General features: G+C 47.2%; 10 protein-coding genes across 10 annotated transcripts; 7 read left to right on the top strand and 3 right to left on the bottom strand.

Annotated features, from left to right (window-relative positions):
• Positions 1-198: 198 nt before the first annotated feature.
• On the top strand, positions 199-971 carry VTN77DRAFT_3616 (uncharacterized protein; the record flags this gene model as incomplete). The annotated part of the gene is made up of 3 exons (XM_069419584.1): positions 199-359; positions 414-736; positions 787-971. The coding sequence occupies 3 exons, from the start codon at positions 199-201 to the stop codon at positions 969-971; spliced, it is 669 nt and encodes a 222-aa protein (XP_069278407.1).
• Positions 972-997: 26 nt separating this feature from the next.
• Positions 998-1,587, top strand: VTN77DRAFT_3617 (uncharacterized protein; the record flags this gene model as incomplete). Its single annotated transcript, XM_069419585.1, has 3 exons — positions 998-1,081; positions 1,141-1,303; positions 1,397-1,587. The coding sequence occupies 3 exons, from the start codon at positions 998-1,000 to the stop codon at positions 1,585-1,587; spliced, it is 438 nt and encodes a 145-aa protein (XP_069278408.1).
• A 3,210-nt stretch (positions 1,588-4,797) lies between these two features.
• On the top strand, positions 4,798-7,533 carry VTN77DRAFT_3618 (uncharacterized protein; the record flags this gene model as incomplete). Its single annotated transcript, XM_069419586.1, has 1 exon — positions 4,798-7,533. The coding sequence occupies one exon, from the start codon at positions 4,798-4,800 to the stop codon at positions 7,531-7,533; it is 2,736 nt and encodes a 911-aa protein (XP_069278409.1).
• A 1,044-nt stretch (positions 7,534-8,577) lies between these two features.
• Positions 8,578-9,955, bottom strand: VTN77DRAFT_3619 (uncharacterized protein; the record flags this gene model as incomplete). The annotated part of the gene is made up of 3 exons (XM_069419587.1): positions 8,578-9,590; positions 9,662-9,838; positions 9,895-9,955. 3 exons carry the CDS (start codon positions 9,953-9,955, stop codon positions 8,578-8,580), a joined length of 1,251 nt encoding a protein of 416 aa, XP_069278410.1.
• A 3,307-nt stretch (positions 9,956-13,262) lies between these two features.
• VTN77DRAFT_3620 (uncharacterized protein) lies at positions 13,263-14,078 on the top strand (the record flags this gene model as incomplete). The annotated part of the gene is made up of 3 exons (XM_069419589.1): positions 13,263-13,389; positions 13,467-13,762; positions 13,932-14,078. 3 exons carry the CDS (start codon positions 13,263-13,265, stop codon positions 14,076-14,078), a joined length of 570 nt encoding a protein of 189 aa, XP_069278411.1.
• Positions 14,079-15,357: 1,279 nt separating this feature from the next.
• VTN77DRAFT_3621 (uncharacterized protein) lies at positions 15,358-16,011 on the bottom strand (the record flags this gene model as incomplete). The annotated part of the gene is made up of 1 exon (XM_069419590.1): positions 15,358-16,011. The coding sequence occupies one exon, from the start codon at positions 16,009-16,011 to the stop codon at positions 15,358-15,360; it is 654 nt and encodes a 217-aa protein (XP_069278412.1).
• A 156-nt stretch (positions 16,012-16,167) lies between these two features.
• On the bottom strand, positions 16,168-17,321 carry VTN77DRAFT_3622 (uncharacterized protein; the record flags this gene model as incomplete). The annotated part of the gene is made up of 2 exons (XM_069419591.1): positions 16,168-16,973; positions 17,030-17,321. The coding sequence occupies 2 exons, from the start codon at positions 17,319-17,321 to the stop codon at positions 16,168-16,170; spliced, it is 1,098 nt and encodes a 365-aa protein (XP_069278413.1).
• A 3,435-nt stretch (positions 17,322-20,756) lies between these two features.
• VTN77DRAFT_3623 (uncharacterized protein) lies at positions 20,757-21,989 on the top strand (the record flags this gene model as incomplete). The annotated part of the gene is made up of 2 exons (XM_069419592.1): positions 20,757-21,018; positions 21,079-21,989. 2 exons carry the CDS (start codon positions 20,757-20,759, stop codon positions 21,987-21,989), a joined length of 1,173 nt encoding a protein of 390 aa, XP_069278414.1.
• A 1,411-nt stretch (positions 21,990-23,400) lies between these two features.
• VTN77DRAFT_3624 (uncharacterized protein) lies at positions 23,401-23,916 on the top strand (the record flags this gene model as incomplete). The annotated part of the gene is made up of 1 exon (XM_069419593.1): positions 23,401-23,916. The coding sequence occupies one exon, from the start codon at positions 23,401-23,403 to the stop codon at positions 23,914-23,916; it is 516 nt and encodes a 171-aa protein (XP_069278415.1).
• A 46-nt stretch (positions 23,917-23,962) lies between these two features.
• VTN77DRAFT_3625 (uncharacterized protein) lies at positions 23,963-24,919 on the top strand (the record flags this gene model as incomplete). Its single annotated transcript, XM_069419594.1, has 1 exon — positions 23,963-24,919. The coding sequence occupies one exon, from the start codon at positions 23,963-23,965 to the stop codon at positions 24,917-24,919; it is 957 nt and encodes a 318-aa protein (XP_069278416.1).
• Positions 24,920-25,665: the final 746 nt, after the last annotated feature.

A 25,665-nucleotide genomic window follows, 5' to 3' on the forward strand; every position in this document is an offset into this window, starting at 1 on the left:
CAATCATGACTCTTCTGCATGCGTCCTTCCGCTCTTTTTCACAGCCTCGCATATTATCCTCCCAAGTCCCTCACATTCTTTTGTGCCATGCAACACGCCCCTTGTGTCCATTGCAAATGTCCTTCTCTATATGGTGTGGCATCATTACATCGATCTTCTTTAGAGCCGCGGACCTTTCCGAGTGCAGGATTCCAATTGATGGATCCTTCAATTCCAATCGAAGAAGAGACGATCCCGAATTATAAAGCCCAAAGATACTACCCAGCTTGCATTGGGGAAGTTTTCAATGCGAGGTATCAAATTGTGGGTAAACTGGGCTATGGCTCCAGTTCCACTGTCTGGCTCTGTCGTGATCTGATGTATGTTCCAAATCGAGTGTTGCGATTCAAAAGATTGAGCTGACGTCCTCTCAGGGAACATCGATATGTAGCCCTGAAAATCTATGTCAACAGTTCAAAAGTACATCGGGAGCTCCCAATCTATCACCATCTAAATCAAATTCAGTCCAGCCATCCTGATCGTCGATGCCTTCGAATGTTGCTTGATTCGTTTGAGGTGACTGGACCGCATGGCTGGCATTACTGTCTTCTTCACCAGCCACTCGGAATGAGTCTTTATGACTTGAAGATGCGGGCTCGTGATAAGGTCTTTAGTAAAGACGTACTGAGAACCTCTGTTCGGCAGCTGCTAGCTGCTCTGGACTATCTCCATAATGAAGCACATGTTATACACACTGGTAAATCAGTTTTCCATTCACTAACCACATTACCGCTGATGGGAACCCAGACCTACAACCAAACAACCTGCTTATGGGAATCGATGATGAATCGGTTTTCTCAGATTATGAAAAGGATAAATTAGAGCCCCGGTACCCCGAAAAGTTGCCGGTGATCGCACACTCTATCTCTCGGGGCCGCTTCCTCTCACATTTGGACCTCCAGTTCTCTGGGATCTCGGCGAAGCACGACTAGGCGATGAAGAGCATGAAGATGATATTATGCCAGACATTTATAGAGCCCCCGAAGTGATCTTAGGCATGAAATGGAGCTATAATGTTGATATCTGGAACGTTGCTATGGTGGTAAGGCGCTCCATCTGTCCGCTCTCCATCCATATGGAACAATGAGCTGATAGAATTAGGTCTGGGATCTTTTCGAGCATAGTCATCTATTTCAAGGAAGGAACCCCGAGAACAAATACGATGAAGCGCACCATCTTGCCGAAATGGTGGCAGTATTAGGGCCTCCTCCTCTGGACTTCCTCAAGCGGAGCGAGTACAGCCTTCTCTATTGGGACGAGAATGGTCTGTATGGCCTTTCCTTCACATTAAACGAGTGCAACAGTTAGCGGGGAGATAATAAAGCTTTTGCACAGCTGCTAACCTGCTTTCGATCAGGAAATTGGCGAGGTCCTGTCCCAATCCCTAGTGTCGATCTGGAGCAGCTCGAACAGAGACTTGAGGGTGAGGACAGGGACGGGTTTCTGCGGTTTATCAGGAAAATGCTCCGTTGGACGCCGGAGGAAAGACCAACCGCAGGCGAAGTTACATTTGACCCGTGGTTGATGGAAGGTCTTTTCGACTCTTAGAAGGCTTAGTATCACAAATCGGTGCAGTGGAACAAGAGATCCTGTTGCAGGGGTAGACTGTATTTAGATAAATGGAAAATTCAACGAAGAGTATAGAAAGCAACTATGGCACTATCCTAGACAATGGAGAATTACCTCTGAAAATGGTCACATCTATAGAGCTGTCAAGTTCATTCCATTGCTCAGACCTAATTGACCGATTTCCAGGATAGTTAACTCTTCATTATCACAACCCTATTTCGCAGAACAGCCGAAAAAGACCAGTAAATAGATCAGTCATAGAGTAATGAGCTCTAATAGCTAGCTCTCTCTTTCCTTGCGGTCGGAGATCTGCCGTAAGTTGGAGTTTCTTATACTCCGTAGTCCTAGCAGTCTGATCAACAAGTATATAATTTCGTCTTATAGGGGGACAGGCAACAAAGTCGAGGCTATCTTGTTTTAAATATTGATACCTTTTTGGTAGATTAAAGTCTATATTTACTCAGTCTTAGTATCAGAGGTACAGTACATACCTCTGACTTTGGGCCAACTGCCGTATATAATCTATAAACTTTTATGACAGAGTGTCTATCGATGAAGTGTCTAAAAATAAAAAGAGTAAAAAAAATAAAAAAATGAAAAAAATTCAATTTTCCCCTTCCCCTTCCAAATATTTGAACCGATCTTCTCTGGTCACGACTCACCTACCCCTCATATACATAGATAGTACTACGCCATAAGCTTCCGCCATGGAGCCCATTTCTCCGCAAAACTAGTATATTTTGTCGGCGCTTAGGAATCGAGTCCCAGGTAGAGATGATCTCACCCGTGAAGCAAGCACGTAATACCCGAAACAAACGAAGGAGATGGGAAGCTGATGGACCATGTTGATTTGGGGTTTTATAAAATCAGCCGGTTTTCCCATTCTTCTTCATCTGTTCTAATAATCACTGTTTTTACTCATGCTATATACATATACTAGGAGTTCTAGTTACTAGTTGTGATCAAAATTCAGGCATCTTCTTATCATTTCTGTCGACGATAATTATAAGATTTTTTTTTCAATTATAATCGTAGAGCAAATTCTCTCAAGATTTTCATCTATGAAAAAAAAATAAATAAATAAATAATCAAAACTATAGATTCAACGAATCTTTATTTGTATGAAAAATTATTCTTATATATGAGGAGAACGTAGTATATAAATTTTAGCTAAAATAATTAATTGATATTAAGTCGGTTCATTTTTAGATATAAATTTTTCTTTTTAGGAAACTTTACATCAACTTTATTCCTTTCAAAAAAAAATTCCGTACCGTAGTTATTATATCTAATTTTGTAACCAAAATCTAATTTAAATTTAGAGCTTATATATCATATTTATTTTCTTTTTGAATAAACTGGGCCCAAAATATGCATGCAGGTCAACTTTGTGGGAAAATATGTAGGCCCATGGCGGATAGAAACTTGTGAATAGAAAAACACACTGGCTGTAGATAGATCTACTACCTCCCTACCTAACATACCCCATCTATCTCCAAGGCTCGATCAATCAACCAAGCAGATAATTCATTAATATCCTTTTTTTATCTACCTACCTACCTATCTATCATAAATTCTAATAATTCTGATAATACGTCCACAGCAGCACCCGCAACGGCGCAGCAGGGAAGTCTGACTTGACTGACACCGGGGTTAGCCCCGGGATTCCGAGTCCCGACCGTTCCGACGACTGTTTTACATACGTCATGACACTACGGAGTACTTATTACCTCTCCGTACTCTGTACGAAATGACCCACCGGACTTGACTAAAAATAATCATAGTTAATCGAGATCCTTGCCTGAATTGTTGGAAGCTTTGCTTGTTGTAAAAAGCAATTCATTAATCAATTAATCAACCAGGATGGAGATCCCAGGATGTGCTGTAGATTAACTAGGTAGGTCGGTACGTAGGTACTTTCTTGAATGACAGTCAGTTACCTACCTCGGTACTCCGTAGATAGGTAGGTAGGTATATAACTAGGTAGGAAATCTCGAAGCGAGACGAGATGGGATTGATGGATTAATCGATTTGACAGGCCTGACTGACGTGGACGAAACATGGGTGGCTGGACTGGATGGAGACTTGCAGTGGTGAGGCGGAGTTAGGGTAGTTAGGTACCTACGGAGTACTCCGTAGCTACGGAAATAAAGTGCACTAGTTATGCACATATACTAGGCATATTCTGTACAGCACAAAATAAGTAAAAGTAGGGAAGTAGGACCGTAGTAGTACTACCCTGATTAGGTAGGTAGATATGTACTGTACGTAAATGTAGTTTATGGCGATGGTCATAATTTCCAATAGGATCTCGCCTGCAGCCTGTCTTCCATACTCCAAGGTTGTGTCAAAAATGATCAGGTGATGATCATAATGCCCAAAGCTTGCCGCACGTGTTTAAAAACAGCAACAAGATGAAAAGCTAGGTAGGGCCTTTGTCTTAGGTATCGGAACTTTAATTAGTTAGTACCCTAGTTACTCAGGTAGGTAACCGTACTCCGTACGTTAGGTAGGTACTACCTAAGATTCCATATCATTCCATCCCAGTTTTCCTCTAAATTCTCCTTTGCAGGGCAACGGAATGGATCCAGGATAAGCCGCTACCTACGGAGTACTCCGTACATACCTTACCCGACTCGCTGAAGTCCTTGTCTGCCGTTTTAGGTAAATTTAAGTTTAAATTTATCCGTGAGTGATTCATCATGATTGATATGATTGGCGTGCTCGGCCTGATTGGTCCAGCCCTGGCTTTTTGTCAGTTTTTTTAGTTCCAACGTTCCACGCTTCCGGCACTGCCGGCTACCTGCAGATTGCGGGACCCTTTTCCTGCGCCTGCCATTATTACGAAGTAAAGACACAGGAACAAACGGACGAATCGATGGATCTATTTAATCGTATCAATCAGTTTAGCGGTCAGCCTTGGACTCAAAGATAAAAATAATTAACACCTTCTCCGCATTTGTTGTGAATATATACACACATACATACATGCAACTTTATCTTGCATACCGAACGAATACTTCTCAATGGACCTTGGCAGATTCGATTTGGTGCAGAGTCATCCTGTAGATCGGCTGGATAGCGACGAGACAAGACTTCCTTCGCGCCTTGAAATTTGTTAATTATCCTCCCTGCTCGCTTTGCATTTGGGTTTTTTTTTTATTACATGACTGCACGGAGATAGCCAGCATGGAGACGGCTACCAAACATGATGATGGCGTCATGCCCGGCGATTTCGCGCCCATGGAAAAGCATCAGCGCAAACCCCCGCGAGAAGAGGACAACCACGAAATGAATGGCATATCGACACAAAAAGTCTCAGACAGTGATCATTCTCTCAGCTCGGACAATGACGATTCCCCCGTCCAGCCCGTCGCCATGGCGGAGGCGGATGAGGCCGAGGATGTGCTGGGGGTCAGCATCAGTCGCACCCAAAGTCGCATGAAGGCGCGCCAGACGCCCGCAGAGGAGAAGACCAGAGCGATGGTGAGGTCAGGAGGGTACTTTGACCCCATTCCGGACACTGAAACAGCCGGCGAGTATTTGCCCAGCATGACGGCAGAACCGGAGTCTTTACCGACAGAGCAGGAAACGAAAAAACCGGACAGCCAAGAGGAGAAGTCTCAAGCAACAAAAGAGATCAAGGATCAGCCTCGAACTAGCCTCACCAGATCCATTCTCAAAGGTAGCTTCCCCGTACGGCGTCTGACGTGGTCTGGGGATGCGATTTCGAATCTCAACCTCAAAAAGCTCTTACCGGATCTGAGTTCCCTGACCAAACGGACCTCTCTGTCATCATCCAAGACGAGTTCTGGCGTTGGCCGCCCGCGCAGCCAACATGTAAAGTCGACTAGCGCTGCTGGGTTGGACACTCCGAGAGACAGCCAACTCCCCGCTGGTGGTGATGGTTCGGCCTTGTCCAGCGGAAACGCTTCTCCAACCTCTAGCGAAGACGGGGTACCTGCATTGAAGCCCCTTGACAGTTCCACCATGGCCACTCATTCATTTCAACAGAGGCCCAGTGTTGCGAGCCTACGGCCACCACTCACTTTACGGCGATCAGCATCAGATCAGAGTCTGTATGTGAGGTGCCTGTCTCGCACCTCGTCTTTAGATCAACGTCCTCTTTATGAGAACGTGCATTCCCAGGTCAACAGTCGCTTCAAGGCCATCAAAGACAGCCTGCAAGACTCAAGCAGCAGGTTGCTCAGCATGCCAAACTTCAACCTACCGGATATCCGGGGCGAGTGGAACCCCGGACGGTTTCTCAGTGATGGGTCACAGCGAAAAGACTCCGGTCAGACGAATAAAGCACAGCCAAATGGGGTCCCTCAGCCCAGTACGCACTCGCAAAGGCCAAGGGCAAACACCATGTATCCCATCTTGACGGAGGCACTGTCACAGATGACGGGTGACGTGGTTGTCATGGGCGGATACCGCGGTTCCGTTCTGCGTTCAGCGAAGCCTCCTCATCGTCAGCTCTGGGTTCCCATGAAAGTGGGCTTGAACATCCGCAAAGTTGACTTGGAAGTCGGGTTGACCCACGAGGACGAGGAACGGATGGAGGAGATGATCATTGCATCCGAAGTCCTCTCTCACATTGGTCCGGTGGATATCTGTCGACGACTGATCCATAAAATGCGAAAGTGTGAAAATGTCCGGAAAGGAGAGCTCCGCGTATGGGACTATGGGTATGACTGGCGTCTGAGTCCTCACTACTTGGCGAACCGGTTGATCAAATTTTTGGAAGGCCTGCCGTGCAATGCCCCCGATGTTCCACGGGAGAAGCGAGGAGCTTTTGTCATCGCACACAGTCTCGGAGGACTGATCACCAGACACGCCGTCAACCAGCGACCGGAATTGTTTGCTGGTGTCGTGTACGCAGGCACACCTCAGCATTGCGTCAATATCCTGGGGCCGCTGCGAAACGGAGACGATGTGCTCCTTAGCTCGCGGGTGCTCACAGCGCAGGTGAACTTTACGTTCCGGACCAGCTATGCATTACTCCCGGAGGATGGACGCTGCTTTATCGACAAGCGGACCAAGGAGGACTATTTGGTGGATTTCTTCTCGGTCAAGAGTTGGGAAGAGTATAGATTCTCTCCGTGCATCGCAGCACCGCTTCCTCCCCTAGGGAGTGAGAACAGAAAGAGTCTGATCGAGACTTTACCAAACTCTCTTCCATCTTTACCAAAGATTGGACTCGGGAAGCGATTCTCCACAATTCTGGGCAGCAAGGACGGCATGACGGCGGATACTCCAGGGACAAGATCATCACGAGAAGAGGAGAGGGTGGAGAACGTCCCACGAGACCGTGATGATGGAGGAGCATCACAAACCTGTGCCGGGAAAGCCGCAGCATCTGAAAACCTAGTAGTCGAGAATCTTGTTGGACCAAGCACCGCCCCCAACATGTCGTCCTCGACGAACGCTGTCGTAGCAGCAGCCACGAGCACGATCCCCCGGGCGGACGCAATTGCCTATCTGGAGCGTACATTGGCCGAAGTTCTCCGCTTCAAGAAGGAGCTGGCTTTCAACGAGTCTCACCAGTCGGAGAATCGATACCCGCCATTTGCGGTGCTGTACTCCAAGTGTCTGCCGACGGTATACGGGGCGCGAGTCCGATCACGCGAGCATATCAAGTGTCGGGACGCGTATGACGATCTGGCCTTTGCCGCCGGCGACGGCGTCTGTCTCGCGTCCGCTGCGATGTTACCCCCAGGGTATCGAGTGATCAAGGGCGGCCTGGTGAAGACGGATCGCGGACATGTGAGTTTGCTGGGTGATCTCGAGGCAGTGGGCGAGTGTCTTTTGGCGATTGTCAAGGGGAGAAAGGCCGGAGTTGGGCTTGGTCGACCAGAAGCTAATAAAGCTAATGTGAATGGAGAGACCGAGACTGGGGCTAAAGAATATCAGTACTCTTGACCCTGCCGATATGCGATCCGATATGAGTTCAATCGAGAGTGAAAAACGTTGATGCAAGTCCCCATCATTCTGGAGAGGAAGAAAAGAGAGGAAGAGAGAAAGAGAGAAAGAGCCAGGGAGAATCCCCCTGTGACATGTGACCTCAGCTCGTGACGATGATGACCGACCCTCATCAAAATCACCATAAATCACTCTTGCCTCACATAGTGAGAAGAGTATGTGACGGGAACAACGAATGACGATCTGAACGAATGATTTCTGCATATCTCACTGCATTGACGCGTCAGTCAATATACTATACTCCATCCAAACTCATACCCTTTTCATAATGTTTATGACAATGTCACAATAAAGCTAGATAGAATTAAGGACATTTAATGAATAGAATACAATTGATCGACAAGAAATAAAGCATTCTTGCACCATATTGAAGCAGTGCGCGGTTATATCGGCCATAAGGTGGACAGAGCATATTCTTCGTCTGCGAAGAATGATAGATTCCACTCAAGGAAACGGCAAATGTATAGAATATACGTAGTACGAATCTCTCTAGTATGAAAAAAGACGTGATTATACAGGCTTGGGTATATAAGAATGGATAGTAAGACGCAAAAGAATGGAAAGCCACCAATAAGCCAAGTAAGTGGTGGAACAGGAGACAGACTAGCCTCATTGATGACACTTCAGTCGGGACATAAAGAAAACTGGTTATATATCAGGCCTCAAATCACAATATTTGACCTAGATTGTGACACATTTGAGGACAACTCGACAGACAATGGGGATATGATCGTTTGTTGTCCTTCCAACTGAAAGATAATCCGTGGAGCACTGCTCAACACGGTTCCAAACCAACCCAGTAAATATGGTAAATATGCCCAATCTCATAATAGACGTACCTGGAAGTGAGCTGCAGTCGCCTGTTGTATCGGTCTCTGGCACCTAGAGTTCAACTCCCTCTTGCGGTTCGCTGTACAACAACTCCACATCGTGGTATATAGAGGTAGATAGATACGCGGATATAGAGAGTGAGACTTCGACAGCTCACGCCGGATCAACTTGAAGAGGGTGTACAGTCCTGATACGCCCTTTGAGGAATTTCTCAGTATCGCTTGCCTGGACCTGGTGGATCTCTTGGCGATCAGACAGGAGCCATGTGGTGGCGTTCTTTCTCGCTTTTAGAACCTTGCATGGCCATCGAACAAATTTGGATGCTTTTCCGAAGCAATTCCGATCCTGGATGGACTCGTGAAGCGCCTCATTGGTGATGCGCCAATCGCCTTTTCTGTTTCCGTAGCGAAGAGGCCTCCGTACCGATGTCCCGCCGAGGACAGACTCCAGGAATTGGTAGATGCTCCATGAGCGATTTGGTCCCTGGCTGGTGGCCCACGGGGTGGTATCGGGTTCAACAGCGGGAGCAGGCTCGTCGAAAAAGTAGCTCAAGTCAAAGCTGAGCTGGTTGTGCTTGGTGCACTGTGCAATCATCCAGGCGAGGGCGATATTCGACAGTCGGGGGTCATTGGCGCCACCGCCAACGTCGCTGTGTTCACCCGAGAACCAGACCTGGAGAAGCTCTTGGTCGTCGCTCTTCTCCGGTAAATACCACAGAGTGGGCTGGAATGCCGTTCTCTGTTCGTCGAGAGACAGCGCATGAAAGGCATATCGGATGTCCTTGGATAGCCTCGTATTCGGGAGCTCGAACTCCTCGCCGAAGAGCCATCGGGTGAACCAGAAATCGTGAAAGCCAACCGTATCCCACACACCGACAATCTCCACCGTAAACCGGGGTAGGGGGTCCCGGAACCCCAGACGACGTCTCGTTTCCTCATCGTAGCCGTCCAGCTTGTGGTTGTAGTAGTCGTTGTAGACGGTGCTGAAGTTGTCCATGCCGCGACTGGTCAGCAGGCCCATGTCGGTCACCAACCCGGCCGTCGCCCGCGCTGTATAAGCACCACGCGAGAAGCCAAAGAAGTAGATTTTATCGCCGTCATTGTAGTTTTCGGCAAGAAAGGCATACGCGGCTCGTACACGGGCACTGAGACCCACGCCAGCCGCTCCTGTTGCCAATAAATCTGTTAGCAACGAAGAAGCAACGAAGATGATCTATTCCATTATTTCTACTACTCACCTCCCCAGAGTTTATTGCCAATCCCAGAGCCCACTCCTTTTTGGTAATAAACGATTTGCGGGATCAGCTTTTTCGACCCGTTCTCTTCGACCACTGCGTTTCGACTCAGGGCTCTACAGATGCGAGTGACATTGGTGGGGGGTTGACTGTAGTCCGATGTAGAGTCGTCCCAGGTGCCTAGAATAGAACTCGTTAGATCAGAATCACATGTACCAGTGCTCAAAAATGCATACCATCGCAGCAGACAATCAGTCGTTTTGATTGAGAGAACTGCATCTCAGGAGCACTTCCCATTGTGGTTGCTCTCGTTTGTCAGAGAGGGTCAAGTCGTAGTTGCCTCAGGACCTGTAGCTATTAGACGAACAACTACCTAACCTAGGTACTCGATAGGTTGTAGAGAGACACGGTTCACCGTTATGGTTCCGGGACGCCGATTCAGAAATATATATATTCTCTGCATCCCAAAACATTGTTGTATTTTTGTGTTAATGCAGGTGATCAGCAATTCTCGCAATTCCTTTTTCTGTGCCATCGCAGGGCGCTGCGCTGAGCTCACTCAAAATTTACCAACAACAACAAGCTGAAATTCTATAAATACGCCGGAGCCAATCATGTTGGCACCTGTTCAGAGGTCGAGAAATCCGAGCTCGTATAGCTTTTAGCGCCATCGACAGGTTCGCGCTAATTACGGTCTTTAAGCCTCAAACCCTTCAGCCCTACGGCCCTACGAGTCTCAGATGACCGATCCTCTGAACCGGGGTATATGTCAGCTCATTTCCATTCTCATTATCTTACCATGACCAGGATCTGGCTTAGCCACGATTGGACTCCAGCTGAAAATAATGAAAAATGTCTAAAAAGGGAAATGCACATACGACAGCATAAGCCTAGCAAGCATTTCCCTTCTACAGGAGAAGACGTATCCTGAAATTATAATTTCCCTATAGTATTAAAAATTATTGGACAATATTTTACCTAGAGATATAAGAAGTTGATCTATTTGATTTATAATAAATTTCTAAAAGCATAAAAAAAATAATAGGTACCTAGGTAAATATCATTATTACCTATGATAGTATATAATTGGAGATTACAGTCTATTACCTATGCTCTAGCTATTAGTATAGAAAGCGTACCAGGGTTCTATTCATATTACATTGATATTAAGATGGCTTAATTCTATAATAAGTAAAAGGTTACAAGTTGGCTGAGCTGCGCCCCTTGCCCTTGCCCATGTCTTACTCACTCTCTACACACTCTTTCCTTTTTTTTTGTTTTTCTTTCGTGCAATTCTTTTTCTACGATCCTGGCTGGCCTGAATAATCTTTATTTAATTCAGGCAGAAAGTCATGAGACATTGAAGTATTGGAGGCCTGATTTTACGTCCTATCATATTGCTTATAGAAACAAAGCGATCTCACCCATGAAGCAGGAATACAAGGAATGGAATCCTATCATATCGAACTTGTCATTCAGGATGTACTTAGGCTTACAATTACCTATGTAGCCTACTTAAATTCTGACACGATTCTTAATAATCATCATCTTGCCTGATCTCTTGTCTTCATTTAGGGTTGTTAAGGTAAGCTAAGAGTTGTATCTAGTGCTTACTCAGTTTAAGTAGTAAGAAGAGATTTGTATTGTCTTCATTGTTCTTCGTAGATACGTTTTGTTGGTTGTGTCCGTCATCCATTCCTGTGCCGTGTTAATTATCAAGGTTTCCATTCCCTTCCTCTCTGGAATCGCGGGATTCCTGGGGCGTTGACACATGTATTATAGACATTACTGGAGATTAGCATATTTGCAATCATGCAAGATACAGGTCTCTACTAGTATGGCGGTCTCTGTCACAACTCTACACCTGAGACAATTTACAGCGTCATGGCAACCAAATCGATTGCGAAATTCTCCATTTTCTTGACAATATGAAAAATTCAGGGACTAGATATGGCAATACGCATCTAATATGATTCTCATACGGCACGAGCCCATCCAATTGATTCGATCTGTACTTTCACATGCTCCATTCAACTCTTCTTGGTAATTTTGTAACTGACTGGAGATCAAAAAGCAGGCCACGTAAGTAAGCTAAGCCACGTCCCGCTACCTTGTTCCTCTGCCCAAGACTACAGCATGGTATATGCGTTATGGTGGCCCCTTGTCAGCTAGTTAAGACTACCGGGGTCCGATCGTCAATCCACAACCGTCGTATGGGTTATGGCTACCGTAGAACACTCATTATGGGAATGAAACATGATTCTCCTACCAATGTGGCTGTCTAGCTCGTCCCAATCTTCTTGCTCTTTGTGTCACTTTCTTCTATCCCTGTTTTTGTAGATGGGAAGCTAGATACTTAAGTCCTAGTTCTAAGGATATATAGACGATCTATAAGTCGCTCTCTGTCTCTAGTTTCTTTTCTTATCTATGTATTAAGTAGTATGTTTACTAATTGTGCACTAATCTAGCTTTATTCAGTGTATATTATTTCTCCCGTTCTATCTTTATTCTTATACCAGTTTTTGGTAATAAATAAGAATTAATACACCTTATTTTCTTTATAGGAATGGGTATAGAAAAAGCAGTCGAAGGATTTCTCAATAGCATAACTAGGAACATAATATGACTAGACATCAAGATATATATCCTATCGAGTTTCTCCTTTAATCAATGCTCAGCTACAGTCAGAAGGTAGCTTTATGAAAACATACTTTCCAAGCATCTTCTCATTTTATTAATAGAGGAATAAATACTTCTGGGCCAAAAGCAAGAGACATGAGGCTGGAGCAGTGACTGCCATAGATGTCACGTGTCAATAGGCGCTAGGCCCTATTCCCCCTAAGCGACTGAGCGCCAATCCAGTTCAGACATCCTCAACCATGATTCTCGATATGCGAATTATCAATTTCTGTGAATCTAAACATTGTACCATGACAGAGTGAGAAGATTCGAGCAATGCGGAAGATTAAGATCTCGCGGAGTTTAACTTTCAATACCTTTCATAATGGCTGGAAAAGGAACACTCTGCTTCACTCTCAAGCGGTTTCCAGCGTCTCTCATCTCTATTTCCTCCTCTCGTTTTCTTCTTTCTGTGCCCAAAGTGTCGATCAGAACGATGACACTCCTTCCTCCCTCCTCTCCCTGTAAATCCCCCACATCTGGTTTTACCGAGTTGAATCCTACGGAGAAGATTGAAGAAGAGGACACGCCTGCTTACATTTCCGAAGATTATTATCCGGTACATATTGGCGAGGTATTTAGGTCAAGATATCAGGCCGTCGCTAAGCTTGGTTATGGGATGTCCTCGACAGTCTGGCTGTGTCGAGATCTCAGGCAAGCATTCAGTCAGGTCGTGTCGAAGTAATTCAAGCTCTTTCTGATGCTTTAGCAGGGAACAGCGATATCTCACCCTCAAAGTGTGTGTGCGAACCAAGCAACATAATGATGAAGGACGGCGTAACGATCATGAGATTCTAGTCTCCAATCATCTCAAAAGCTGTCCTGGCAATCATCCTGGGAAAAACTTGGTTCGAATTGTCGTTAATTCTTTCGAAATCCCCGGTCCCAATGAACTCACAAATGTCTGCTCTATCAACCAGTGGGGATGAGTTTTACAGAATTCCTTAAAGTCCTTCCCCAGAAGATGTTTTCCAAAGATCTCCTCCAGAGGAGAGCCCAGCTTCTGCTCGGAGCCCTGGACTATCTGCATGGATGCCATGTCGTTCACACAGGTACGCTGTTGACAAGACAGGCACCAGCGCGAAAAAAAAGGCTAGCTAGCAGTGGCTAAAGGTCAAATCGTGCCCAGATATTTCACCGAACAACTTGCTCCAAGGCATAAAGGACAACACCATCCTATCTCAAATTGAGCAGGACGAGATCGAACGACCCACTCCTCGGAAGATACTCAGTGATCGTACTATCTACTGCAGCCGGCCGATGCCTGTGACCACTGGCCTACCAGTTCTTTGCGATCTTGGAGAGGCTAGGATCGGCAGTCAGAAGCACCGAGGCGACATCATGTCTGGCGTTTACAGGGCACCAGAGGTGATCCTGGGAATGGATTGGGACTGTAAGGTGGACATTTGGTCTGTGGGCCTAATGGTAAGTGAATTTGGATGACCTCAGAGGATGGGAGACGGATAGATAAACATTATGGGTGTGTTCCGCATCTAGCATCTCCAAGCAGATGCATCTATCAGTCGCAATACTCACTTTGGTATGATAGTTTAGATTTGGGCTAATTCTTTTTTTTTTTTGTTTTCTTCTCTAGCTGTGGGACCTCTTCGAGGGCGGTCGCCTCTTCTTTGCAAAGAAATACGGAATCCTAGATGATGAACAGCACCTGGCCGAGATGGTCTCGCTTTTGGGTCCTCCACCCCCGGAATTCCTTCGACGAAGCGAGAAGTGTTTGTGCTAGAGCGTGCCCAGAAAACATTGACGCGTGGATGTTTCTCTTTAAATCGATAACAGTATTCTAGGGCTATATAGGACTTTCTAAGGATTGCACAGAGAGTTAGAACGGTTTCCATTTTCACGTAACACGTCCAAGGCTTACCCGACACCGGCGAGGCCGCAGAGGGCAGCAACTGGCCGGTCGGTTTGCAGTACACGATCAATATTGGCAATGATCTCTTCACGGCCAACGAAGTCAGGATCTCTGGGCTCAGGCAGCGAAAATTCAAGGTTGGGACGTCTTATGATTCCGGGGATGTACCCTAAAATGGTCGGGCCCATGTCAGCGACACTCTCCGTATCGGCATGTATCCGGTCTATCTTGTTCTCGACTTCCGAACCATCTACTGGTCCGAGTACTCGTCCTATCAGCAATACGCTGGGAGACCAGCTGAAAAGCATTGCGTGCCATGCTTTCGATGACACTGCACACCGTGAAAAAGATGTCTTCGGGAGGTCTGCCAAACTTGTTGATATCGCTATGCTTTCGATAAATTGGAAACTGCTTCGTCAGTTCGGAAATGGCGAGGTAGCCGGAACGACTGTCAACGATAAATTTCTACCAGGGGCAGTTAGACATCTCTCAATATGTGTTTACGTAGAGGGCAGGGGACACATTACCCGCATTTGTCTGCCGACAATAGGTCGCACATTGGTGAACTCTCCTTCATAAAAACATACCACCTCTGTCTTATTTATCAGAGACCGTATGTTCCATAGTCGGTCGACTAGACTCCGAATAAACGCCTTTCCCGGTTGCAGCATTTGATTTTGGATGTCAAGCATTTCCGGGACTCGTTCTGGCATGTATTCCTCCAATGCACCTAGAAGCAGTTCAGTCGGACTTAATCCTTCTGTACCATAAAATGGCGTCCCGAAGAAGATCAATCCGGCGGTAGAAGTTAATATGGAAGACGATGGATTCGAATCGGTGGTGAACGCGGAATCTAGAAGTGCCTGGCTAAGTTCATCAGAATCTGTCGACTAGGTGAGGTGACCGCAGAACTGAGTAGACCTTCAAGACGGCTAATCCGCCAAAATAATGTGCAATAAAGATCAACGGCCGCAAGGGTGCTACCTGGTAAGTACCCGATCAGCAAATACCAGAGAAAGAAACCTACAGGGGTATCGATTACATACCTTCCTCGCGAGATTTAAATCCAGAAGGAGTCGGTTTGCTATCGTCGTGATGTTCTCTTGGACAGCGTCTCTCCCTGAAAAGTGGAATTTGTAGCCATATTGCATTATTCGAGCATCCGAAGTATTCTCAAGGTCTTATTCTCAAGGTCTGGAGACGGCTTGCGGAGGACTTGCAGGCCCCAGGGATCGTCGATCACCGGCGGGCTCTGCTCATTGGCCCTGGCAATAAATGATTGTAATATAACATCATTTTTCCTGTTGTAGGGTCTTGGGGCAATGAAATCCCACGACTCGGCCGATTCAAACTCCGCTGAGTGTCGAATACCTGGCTCACCGGCCACCCACTCATCTGTTCCAAGAGAGCGCTGTACATCAGTTATTCGTGCGGAGGGATCATCATCATCGAAGGTTAACGAAATGCGAGCAACATCAGAATCAAAGGCACTGTTCTGCTCTGTGTCTGTCCTGTCTTCTTGCCTCCCAAAGGACGCATCTCGACTCGCTTCCGACGGTACTTGATCAGTGTCATCTCGATAAGGTAGAGACAGGAAGGAGAGTGATTTGAGATGACCGGCGATGTGTTTGGAGAGAAAATAAGGTGCCTTATCTCCTAGTTCTTGAGTAATCAGAGCGATATCCTCCGGGACACAATTGCAGAGAGGGCAGGTGAATGGCGATCGGGGAAACGACCTCGTGCTTCGTCTGGTGAGTGTAAGAAGTTGAGACTGGGTGAACTTCTCAGCATGAAAAGCCCCCATGTGATCTGCGAAGTCGTTCTTCCACCTAAAAGGCTCGTGAGAATGGCAAATAGGACAGCACCACATCGTTATATGCACATTTTGCGTCCACTCTGGCGTATGGTGCTTTTGCATATGTTGAAGCCAGTCCTCGAACTTGATGAAGAACGCCGGCGGTTATCTACACTCTTCAGATATGCACACATATGGCTCCAGATCGCCATCCACATGATGCCTCCACCATCGGCCATTGTTCAGTTTGGTTGTAGGCAGAAGCTCAGAACAATACGGACAAATACATTCTTTCTGTCCTGGCTTAAAAGCCGGGGCTCTAGGATATTCTAGAGCATTGTCCTGGATAGAAGTCCCCGTGCTAACCATTGAAGATGGCAGTTTATGATCACGGAGAACGTTGCGAAAGATCTTTGAATCAAGAGTCCAGGCGTTAGTCTCAGAAGGTGGTTGTGCAAGCTGCGACATTTTTAGCTGCGAAAATCTGTGACGCTTGAAGATGAAAAATGGAGGTGGCACTCGCGGTAGCTCGGAGGCTGTTTGTGAGCCTGTTGTTGAAGGCGGTTGTCGTATTGTTTCCGGCACTTGGCTTTGACGTCTATATGCCAGCTTCTGCTGATGCTTCCACTTGTAAAGAAAGCGTCTCCGACGTAGAGCAATAGAAGCACCGAGCTGTTCACAGAGTGTTCCGTTTGCTTCTTTGTACCGATGCTTAACCATCTGGATAGCGAAGTCTTCAAAGCTGCCTTCGTCATCTTCTGGCACAAAGGCTTTGGCTCTGAGATTTCTGCTTTGGGTTGATGATTTTCGAATTACAATAGCTAGTCTTTGTAGTCTATCGATACTCGCCTCAACGGCTTCAAGAGCCTCCACCAAGGATTCTGAAGATGTCGACGGCCTTAAGGTATTTGCTACCGTTCGTTCCTCTGAGCGAGTCTTCAATGTCTCGCGGTGGTTGTTGATATTGTTTGCTAGAGGCAACGTGAGTAAAAAAAAAACCTCACGGATTATAAAACGACGCACATACCACGTTGCAGATTTCTGTGCAGGACGTCGAGTAACCGGAGCACCATTGTCCGGATCTCAGGGCTATACCTCAGACGATAGTCCAGGGAAGCATGAAGATCTGCAAAAACGCCCAGATTGGCAGCCCAAATATTGAAACGTGCATTCTGTGTCTCCACCGTATCGAAGCTGCGGGCACTAGGATTGGATAGATAATCATCAAAAAGCTGAGAGCAATCGGTTGCCAGCTCATATATTGTTGTCTCAGATAGGGCTGGCATTTGAGCGCTGCTCACATCGGCCTGCTCCGTCATATTGTGTTTCGCAGCTTCATCACGATGAATAATCACTCTCTTTCATGGAGAGAATAGTCTGAAAGAGGAAGGAAGCAGGGGGGAGAGCCCCGCCTGAACAGGTGGTGGCCACGTGGTCCGTGCTGTCGCTCTATGGCAAGGCTGAGTCTTGAATTGATTCTCATGCAATGATATATCGCAGGAAACTCATCTCTTCTCCTCGGATCAGCTGTGCTGCTTAGGAGACAGGTTCTGGGGCAGCAGCAGCGATCGCATGCATAGGCTCATTCGCAGATCGCCATTTGGCGCTCAACACGATGAAGCTGGCCACAGATGGAGTAGAACAATGGCAGCTGCTTCAGGCAGTTCATCATCTTTTTGGGTCCAAATTACCGTGTTACGAATCGTCTGTTCTCGATCCAAACCTCGATGTGGCAGCCCGTGAGAGGCTCCGAAACTACCAGGATTTCTTTCAAGTTGACGTCAAAACGATCCTCTTAGACGTGGAACCGGAACACGATTTATCGGACGAGGCATTTGAAAAATGTCTGAAGGTTGTGAACGATCTGCTAGGATCATTCGAGGATCTCCTTGACGGGAGTCTCCTTGGTCACCATGAGCAGGCTCTGGATCGCTTATCTCACAAGTCGGTAAGTATCATCTTAAGGTCAACAAACTGTTCGTTTCTGCACGCCACCGTTATGCTTGCCCAGTTTCCGCAGTCGGAAAAGCGAAAGCTTAAAGAAAAGGCAAAGAATGTCAGGAAATTCGTCCATCTTCCTTCCTTCCTCAAAAACATATCCTCGTCACGGCGATCACTCCGCTCCCCCTCACCTTCTTCGCCTGTCCTCGAAAAGCCACAGTCGCCAGCACACCCAAAGCTTCGAGCCTTAAGGGCACGACTTGATCACACAGAGGATGACATCGGCTTCGTTCGAGAATTTGGTGACTTGGTTCAGCTTCGCAAAGAGGAGGTCTTTACTAGGACACTCGAGGCAATTGACCGCTTCAACAAGGAGATGAGGCGGTTGTTCAGAGATGCATCTGACATATCCTACGTCACGTCCAGAGCCCAACAAAGCAGATCAAACAAGGAACCACTATACCAAATACGGGACTTAACCCAGGCGCTCTACCAGTCTTTGGTCAAACAATTGTCGCATTGCACCACCACTCACAATGCTAAGCTTCATTTGGCGATTCCCCAGAATTCAGACTCTACGAGAACGTGTATTAATCTCGATATGTTTTTGTCTCCATGTCGCGAGCCATGTAAATGGCAGGAAACTAAATGCGTCATTACTGATGGAGGGTAAGTTCTCCTCAATGGTCACGGAAGTTTGGTCTTAAAATTTTCTAATATCCAGAGCTTCTGCTGTATCGGCATTTCCGGAGCGAACGCGAGTCGATAATGTCTGTGCTCTCATACAGCGCTCGCAAGGATGGAGGCAAGTGTTGCATATCCTAGCCACTGATAACACATTGTGGGATATCTCACTCTCACGAGAAAAACCTTTGAAGCCAAAGGCCAATCCAGCAGTCTCACTCAGGACCCTTCTCGATGACGGTCATTTCCGCCGTGTCAATGAAAGGGGTTCGTTCAAGATTTCTCTCAAAGATAAGAGGATCCTAGCAGTCAGCCTGGCTCACACGATGCTGCAACTTTGCGGAGGCCCTTGGGTACGAGAAAAATTGGACGCGGAAAGAATTTTCTTCTTGCATGATTCCAACACCCAACAATTACTTGACCCCTGTCGACCATACGTCTCTAGTTCTCTAACAGCTGATCTTTCTTCTAGCACTGGACTCGAGGGCAGGAGGCACCAACATCCCTTTATTCTTGAGTTTGCACGTCTCCTCTTGGAGATTGAACACGGAGAAAGAATAAATTCGACAGAAGAAGACTATGATCCAGAAACAGGCCTTGAGACCCCCGACACTCTGTTCTACACCGTTGACAGAATGCTCCAAGAAGTATGCGATGATATCTATCAGGATTATATCCGGCACCATTGGGTCTGCCGATATCGTCGTCAAGGACGCTGACACGCGAGAGAAACTCAGAAAGGACCGGGGAATTATTTGCGTAGAGATGGAAGCCGCTGGCTTGATGGATGAGTTCCCTTGCCTGGTGATCAGGGGGATCTGTGACTATGCAGATTCCCATAAGAACAAGCGGTGGCAGCCGTACGCTGCCGCCACGGCTGCTGCATTTGCGAAGGAGCTGCTCTCTATTATTCCAGCGAAGTAGATGCAAGAGTTGAAAAGGACCATTTCAAGTTTCCGTAGATCTCTATAGTTCCAAAGGAGGAACTTTTCAAACGTCTAGTCTCTATCAGTCTGATTGAGCCATACATCTGAGGGACTCCCAAGGAGGCTTTGATCGAGGAGTCGGCTAGAAATTGCCGACTTCCTACCATATCTACCTCAGGTATGTACTTGAATTAAAAAAAAAAGTCATAATAGTTTAAGACTATAAAAAATACTTACCGTGGATAATTACCTATGTACCTTTTTTTTTTTGCCGGAAATTTAAGTAAATTGCCGGAGGTCGCATTCAATTGACCGTACTCACCAAAGATGGCACTTTCGATTTTACCCAAACAGGAAAATTGGCGCTGATACCTGCCTCATTAGGTAAGGTACAAACCCTCCAGCTGTCCCGAAAGAGACTCTCACGTCCACCATTGATTGCATTTGTATATAGATCAGTATGGACACCGATAGCATAATGTGTCATCTATGTCACTAGGTTATTGCCCTCTCTGCACCTAGCGACGTAAAGAACCAGCCCATCCAGTGGATGAATGGAGGCTAGATTAGGTTAGATATGAATGACTAGTCCACAATTTCGGACGGAATTCTTTTCTCTCATACCTGATTGGTACTGAAGCAACTACTCACCATCGAGGTGGGTCTATCCATAATTCATTCTTTCTTAATAATAACTAATATTTCACTGTTTCAGGCAAACTTGAGCCAAGAGAGGCTATTTCCCTGAGCCGCGCAGGAGACGTCAGCAGCAATAATATAGAGATGGAAGCTCCAGACCTTCAGACCAATCACTTGTCTGGCAATTATCTACGATTTGCACAATTCAGCTGGCCTGGTGATGCCAAGGCCAAGACCAGTTGTCTGGACTCTGCCAAGCCCTGATTGCGCAGCTTCATTTCGCAACTCATGACGCGTCTGATGTCCGCTTAGGAATTGGTCGTCCCTCATTGGGCTCACCTACCGTGTATACACTGGTGCTGATGTTTTGTTTAATCCTGATGAAACACGCTGCGGCAGGTGAATTCGCTTGGCATTGCAGGTAATGGAACTACCATTATAGAAACAGGTATATATAAGATGTGTCTGCTCGACATGTCGTCTAGACAGACGGATAGATCTGCAAGTCGATCGATCCTTTATCACTCTTGCAATTACACGTGTTTTCGTTTCTATTGAACAAAGATGGTCCACTTCTCCAAACTCGCTGGCCTCGTCGCTGGAATGGCCTGTCTGGCCACCCAGACTATCGCTCATCCCGGCGAAATCCACGATGCGGCGCACCTCCAACGTGAGATCCAAGCCCGCAACGTCATGGCGGCTGCCGCAAAGCGTTCCTTGAATGCTTGCGCCGATTCCGTCGAAGCACGCAGCCTGCACGCGCGGAACATTGCCCGTCGAGCGAAGGTGGCGCGCGAACTGCGGCAGAAGCGCGGGATTACGGGGAGTCAGTATATCCATCCTCCTGAAATATTTCTCGCTAGCTAATCATGCTATGTCCGTGCAGAAGCGCAGAAGTTCCGCCGCGATCTCGAAACCCTCGAGACGTACGAGGCCATCGACCACAATCGGACGGGCATCCTGCAATACACGCCCGACACCCCCGAGACGACCGTCTTTGCGGCCAACACTAGCTGCATTCTGACTCCGGAGGTGACGGACGGGCCGTACTATGTCTGGGGCGAGCTCATCCGCAAGAACGTGAAAGAGGCGCAGTACAGCGACGGCATCGATCTCTATCTCGAGGTGCAGTATCTCGACATCAACACCTGCAAGCCCGTCCCAAATGTCTATGTCGATATCTGGAATTGCAACGCGACTGGCGTTTACAGCGGCATCAGCGAAAGCGGCAACTACGCCGCTGACGGCTGGAACAGCACGTACCTGCGCGGAATCCAGCCCACCGACGAGGACGGCGTCGCCTCCTTCGAGACCATCTTCCCGGGCCACTACGAGGGGCGCGCGACGCACACGCACCTCCTCGCCCACACGAACGTGACCATCAACACGAACAACAACACCCTTGCCCGGGGCACCGGGTCGGTCACCCACATCGGGCAGCTCTTCTGGAACGAAGCCCTCCGGTCCGCCGTCGAGGCGACCTACCCCTACAACACCAACACGCAGCCCATCACCTCCAACGCAGACGACATGTGGAGCATCGTGCAAGCCGCGAACGACTATGACCCGTTCCCCGAATTCCTCTACCTGGGCGAGGACGTTACCGATGGGCTGATGGCCTGGATTCAGATCGGGATCAATGTCACGGCGGACTACACAGACGATTCGTACTATAATATTGCGGCGTACTATGAGGCGGATGGCGGGCATCAGAATACGGACAGCTCCTTCGGCGGTGGCAGTGGGGGGAATAGTACTGGACCTGGTCCAGTTCCGTCGGCTACTCCGTCTGCGTAGCGATGCAAGGGTTGGTCGACCAGTATAAAACAGAGTGGAGGAGATAGAAGACACGAGCTATGTATGTGTGTAAAGCGTTTATGGTGTCGACAGCAGGCTCTTGAGTAGAGACTCCCGTAGCTGAGATGAAAAAAAGAAGCAAGTCTTCGTTGGATTGGATTTCCCAAAAAGATTACACCTTTTCGACCTTCAAAGGGGGAGAAAAAAAAATACAAGAACAAGAAAAAGTAGGGAAGTGAAAGAAAGCAAGTAAAAGAGAGAGATTAAGAGAGAGGTTAAGATTAGAGCCCATATGGAGAGTCTCGCCTGAGCCCTTGTAATCGGAATTGAGATATGTAGATTCTGGTTGGAGTCTACTTGGATTCTATTTTAGTTATGAATTATAGTTTAAATTTTTCCTACAGAATGAGAGATAATAAAATATTATGATATTACAAGATTATGAATTTGATTAATATACAGGGGAACAATAGCATAATAAAGGCCGTATATATACAAATACTTAGGTAGTAGTTTTACGTATAAATTGAAAAAAATCTAAAATGAGTCAACTTCTAATTAATAAGATTTACTTATAACTTATAACAGTCCTAAGAAATCTTTCTATATAAATGTCTTAGCTTAATCAATGATCTATTAGAAAATTATTTTCTTATATAGTTTCTATATTAATCATGCTAAGAAACGATTAAATCAATTCAAGTTTTGCAGGAAAATAAGGTGCGGGTGGAAACTTTAAGTATGAACTAGTACTCTAGCGTACGCTGTTATGGTGAGTAATCAACCAATTAAGGGACCTGTCAGTTAGCCTAGTGGCGGACAGATAGCGGCCGATGCCCTAAAGACGCTGCAGGCTTTAGCTTTCTTTCCCGCTTCCCCCCGCGCGCCAGGCCTCAGCATAGGGCTGCTAACCCTAACACTCTTGTCTAGGACCAACGGTTTCCACCTTGCATGCATGCCTCGCATCAGGATCTGCACTTTGCCTCACAACGCTCCATCCAGACCCTGGTAATCATGCCTTCAGGCTTAGTGAGCTGAGGTGTCCCAGGCCTAGGCCCTTGTATGGCCGTCTTATGAGGAGCTACACCCCAGCCAACGATTTCAAAGACGTCGTTCAGTTATATGCACTGTTATAGCGGAAGCTGAGAACCATTGGTGAACACAGGAATTTCCGAGAACGCTGTCATTCTGCATATGCGGAGCACTACATTTTGACCTGATAGGACTGCATCTTGAAACTTGACCAGCATGGTTTTAACAGGGTATTTATTTATCCTGCGGCTGAGTGCTCTGCGAGTATTACAAAGACTGTCCCCTCCCCACCTCTGTTGCCAGCTGAAGCGAATGCTCGCTTTCTAACTGAGAGAGTGAAGACCTTTGTCACCTTCCAGGAGACGTCATCTTCTTTGCCATGATGGAAACCAGCGGCAAGGTCGTTGTCCTTCTCATCGCTTTAATCGTTCTCAGGCTCCTCTACGAATACAGGCGGGATCGATCTCTGCCTCCCGGCCCTCCTCGTCTCCCTCTCATCGGCAATCTCCACCAAGCACCAACAGAGCTGCCATGGCGGACCTTCCGGGAGTGGACCAAGAAGTATGGTCCTATCATCAGTGCCCAGTTTGGCATCAACACTGTGATCATGATCGCCGATGCCGCCATCGCGCGAGAGCTGCTTGACAAACGAGGAAATATCTACAGCGACCGGCCACGGATGGTCATGGCAGGCGAGAACTTGACAAAAGGCATGCATATGCTGCTCAGACGCTACGACGATCGCTACCGGCTCCACCAGCGCATGGATGCGCCCTCCTTGAGCCCCCGGGCCTCTCAGACCTACTACCCGTTGCAGGATCTCGAAAGTAGGCAGATGCTGTACGATTTCCTGCAAACAAACGATTTCCAGATTCCGTCTGCACACGGGGGATGAACAGCCACTGAAGGACGGTCACCGTGTGCAGGAGAACTTTGCATATATGGGGCGTGTCGGTACATGGATTGTGGATGCCCTCCCCTTCCTGAACGTTCTTCCTCCAGCGCTGGCACCGTGGAAAAGAACGGCAGAGGGGTTTTTCCAAATTGAAAAGTCTCTGCACCTGCGGAATCTGGAGAAGGGGTTGTCAAGCAAAGCGTGGAACTGGAGCAAGGAATTCTCAAGCTCCAAAGAAGCAGAGCAGATGTCCCAGTTGGAGTTGGCATACAACATTGGCATTATCGCTGACGCAGGGCTGGACACGACGACAGTGCAGATGCGCATGTTCATACTAGCCGCACTTTCCTATCCGGCATTCATTGAAAAGGCCCAGAAGGAACTGGATGAAGTCGTTGGACCTGACCGACTGCCAACCCTGGAAGACAGGAAACAACTGCCATACATCGTTGCAGTCGTGGAAGAAACATTGCGCTGGCGTACCATCGTTCCGGGGGGTATCCCGCATGCGACAATGCAGGAAGACACCTATATGGGTTATCGAATCCCGAAAGGCGCCACCGTGATCGGTCTGTATTGGGCCATGAACTTGGATGAACAGGTGTTTGAGCGACCCCTCGAATTCCTGCCGGAGAGATGGCTGGAGAAACCCGAGAATGCGGACAACCGCTTCGTCAATTTCTTCGGACATGGACGCCGTATCTGCACCGGGAGGCACATTGCGCGCAACTCGCTCTTCCTGCTGATCGCTCGCTTGCTCTGGGGCTTCAACATCCGGCATGCCGTCGACCAGGACGGAAAGAAAAAGGAGGTGGACGACATGGCCTTCACCTCTGGTTTTGTCTCCAAACCGTTGCCCTTCGAAGCTGTGTTCGAGCCGCGAAGCGCTCATGCGAAGGCAATTATCGAGAAGGAATGGGAGACGGCGGAAAAGGACGTGGATGTCATTCTCAACTCGATTCGCGAACGTCAAGTTTCCTTGGGCTTGGGTGTGCGTGCTTAGATTTGGTTGAAGAGAGGCTCTGATTGTGAAGTCGAGCAACAAACTTATCGTGTGGAGGATCCTGTCACTATTTATTCAGCTTTTGTTATAATACGGACTTCAGCAAAACGGACCTAGACCTCTGTCAGATGGCAAACACCACCAATACTGGGATTTGCTGTACAATTCCCTGATTTGGTAATTACTGAAGATCAGCAGTTAATTAATTACTATTCGCTACCGCATGCCAAGACTATTATTATTTCAGTGATACGTTAGTTTCCTGTTAGTTTGCTTGGGACTCTTTTAGATCCCTATATTTACTTATTTAGGCCCTGCCTCACCTAGATATATAGAGGTGTCTTACCCTTTATTAGGTAGTCTGGTCTGAGAATTACTCACATCCCCATTCTTCAATATTCTCTCTAAATCATCATTTTCAATAACCGCTCTAATAGAAGAGTAACAGAGTATTAGAGGGCTTTTTCTGGTCAGTAATCGCTGGCTAATTTTCACCTTCCAAATCGGGCATAGCCCGTGCGCGAGTCCCTGACCTCGTAGGAGGTAGCTCTTCACGAATCTCATCAAGCTCCAAGCTCCCACAACTTCATCTTCTTTCGTTCGTTTTCATCACAGTGATGGGGCAAGACCAGAAGGACGGGATTTTTATAGGTCAAACCTTTTTTATTCAGTAGGGTTTCATCACCTTCGTGATGGTCCAGTCAGTCAACATCCCTGTCGTACCGTCGCTGTACTGACATGGTGGT

Source organism: Rasamsonia byssochlamydoides (assembly GCF_041956645.1).
Source record: "Rasamsonia byssochlamydoides strain NRRL 3658 unplaced genomic scaffold VTN77scaffold_25, whole genome shotgun sequence".
Taxonomy (NCBI): domain Eukaryota; kingdom Fungi; phylum Ascomycota; class Eurotiomycetes; order Eurotiales; family Trichocomaceae; genus Rasamsonia; species Rasamsonia byssochlamydoides.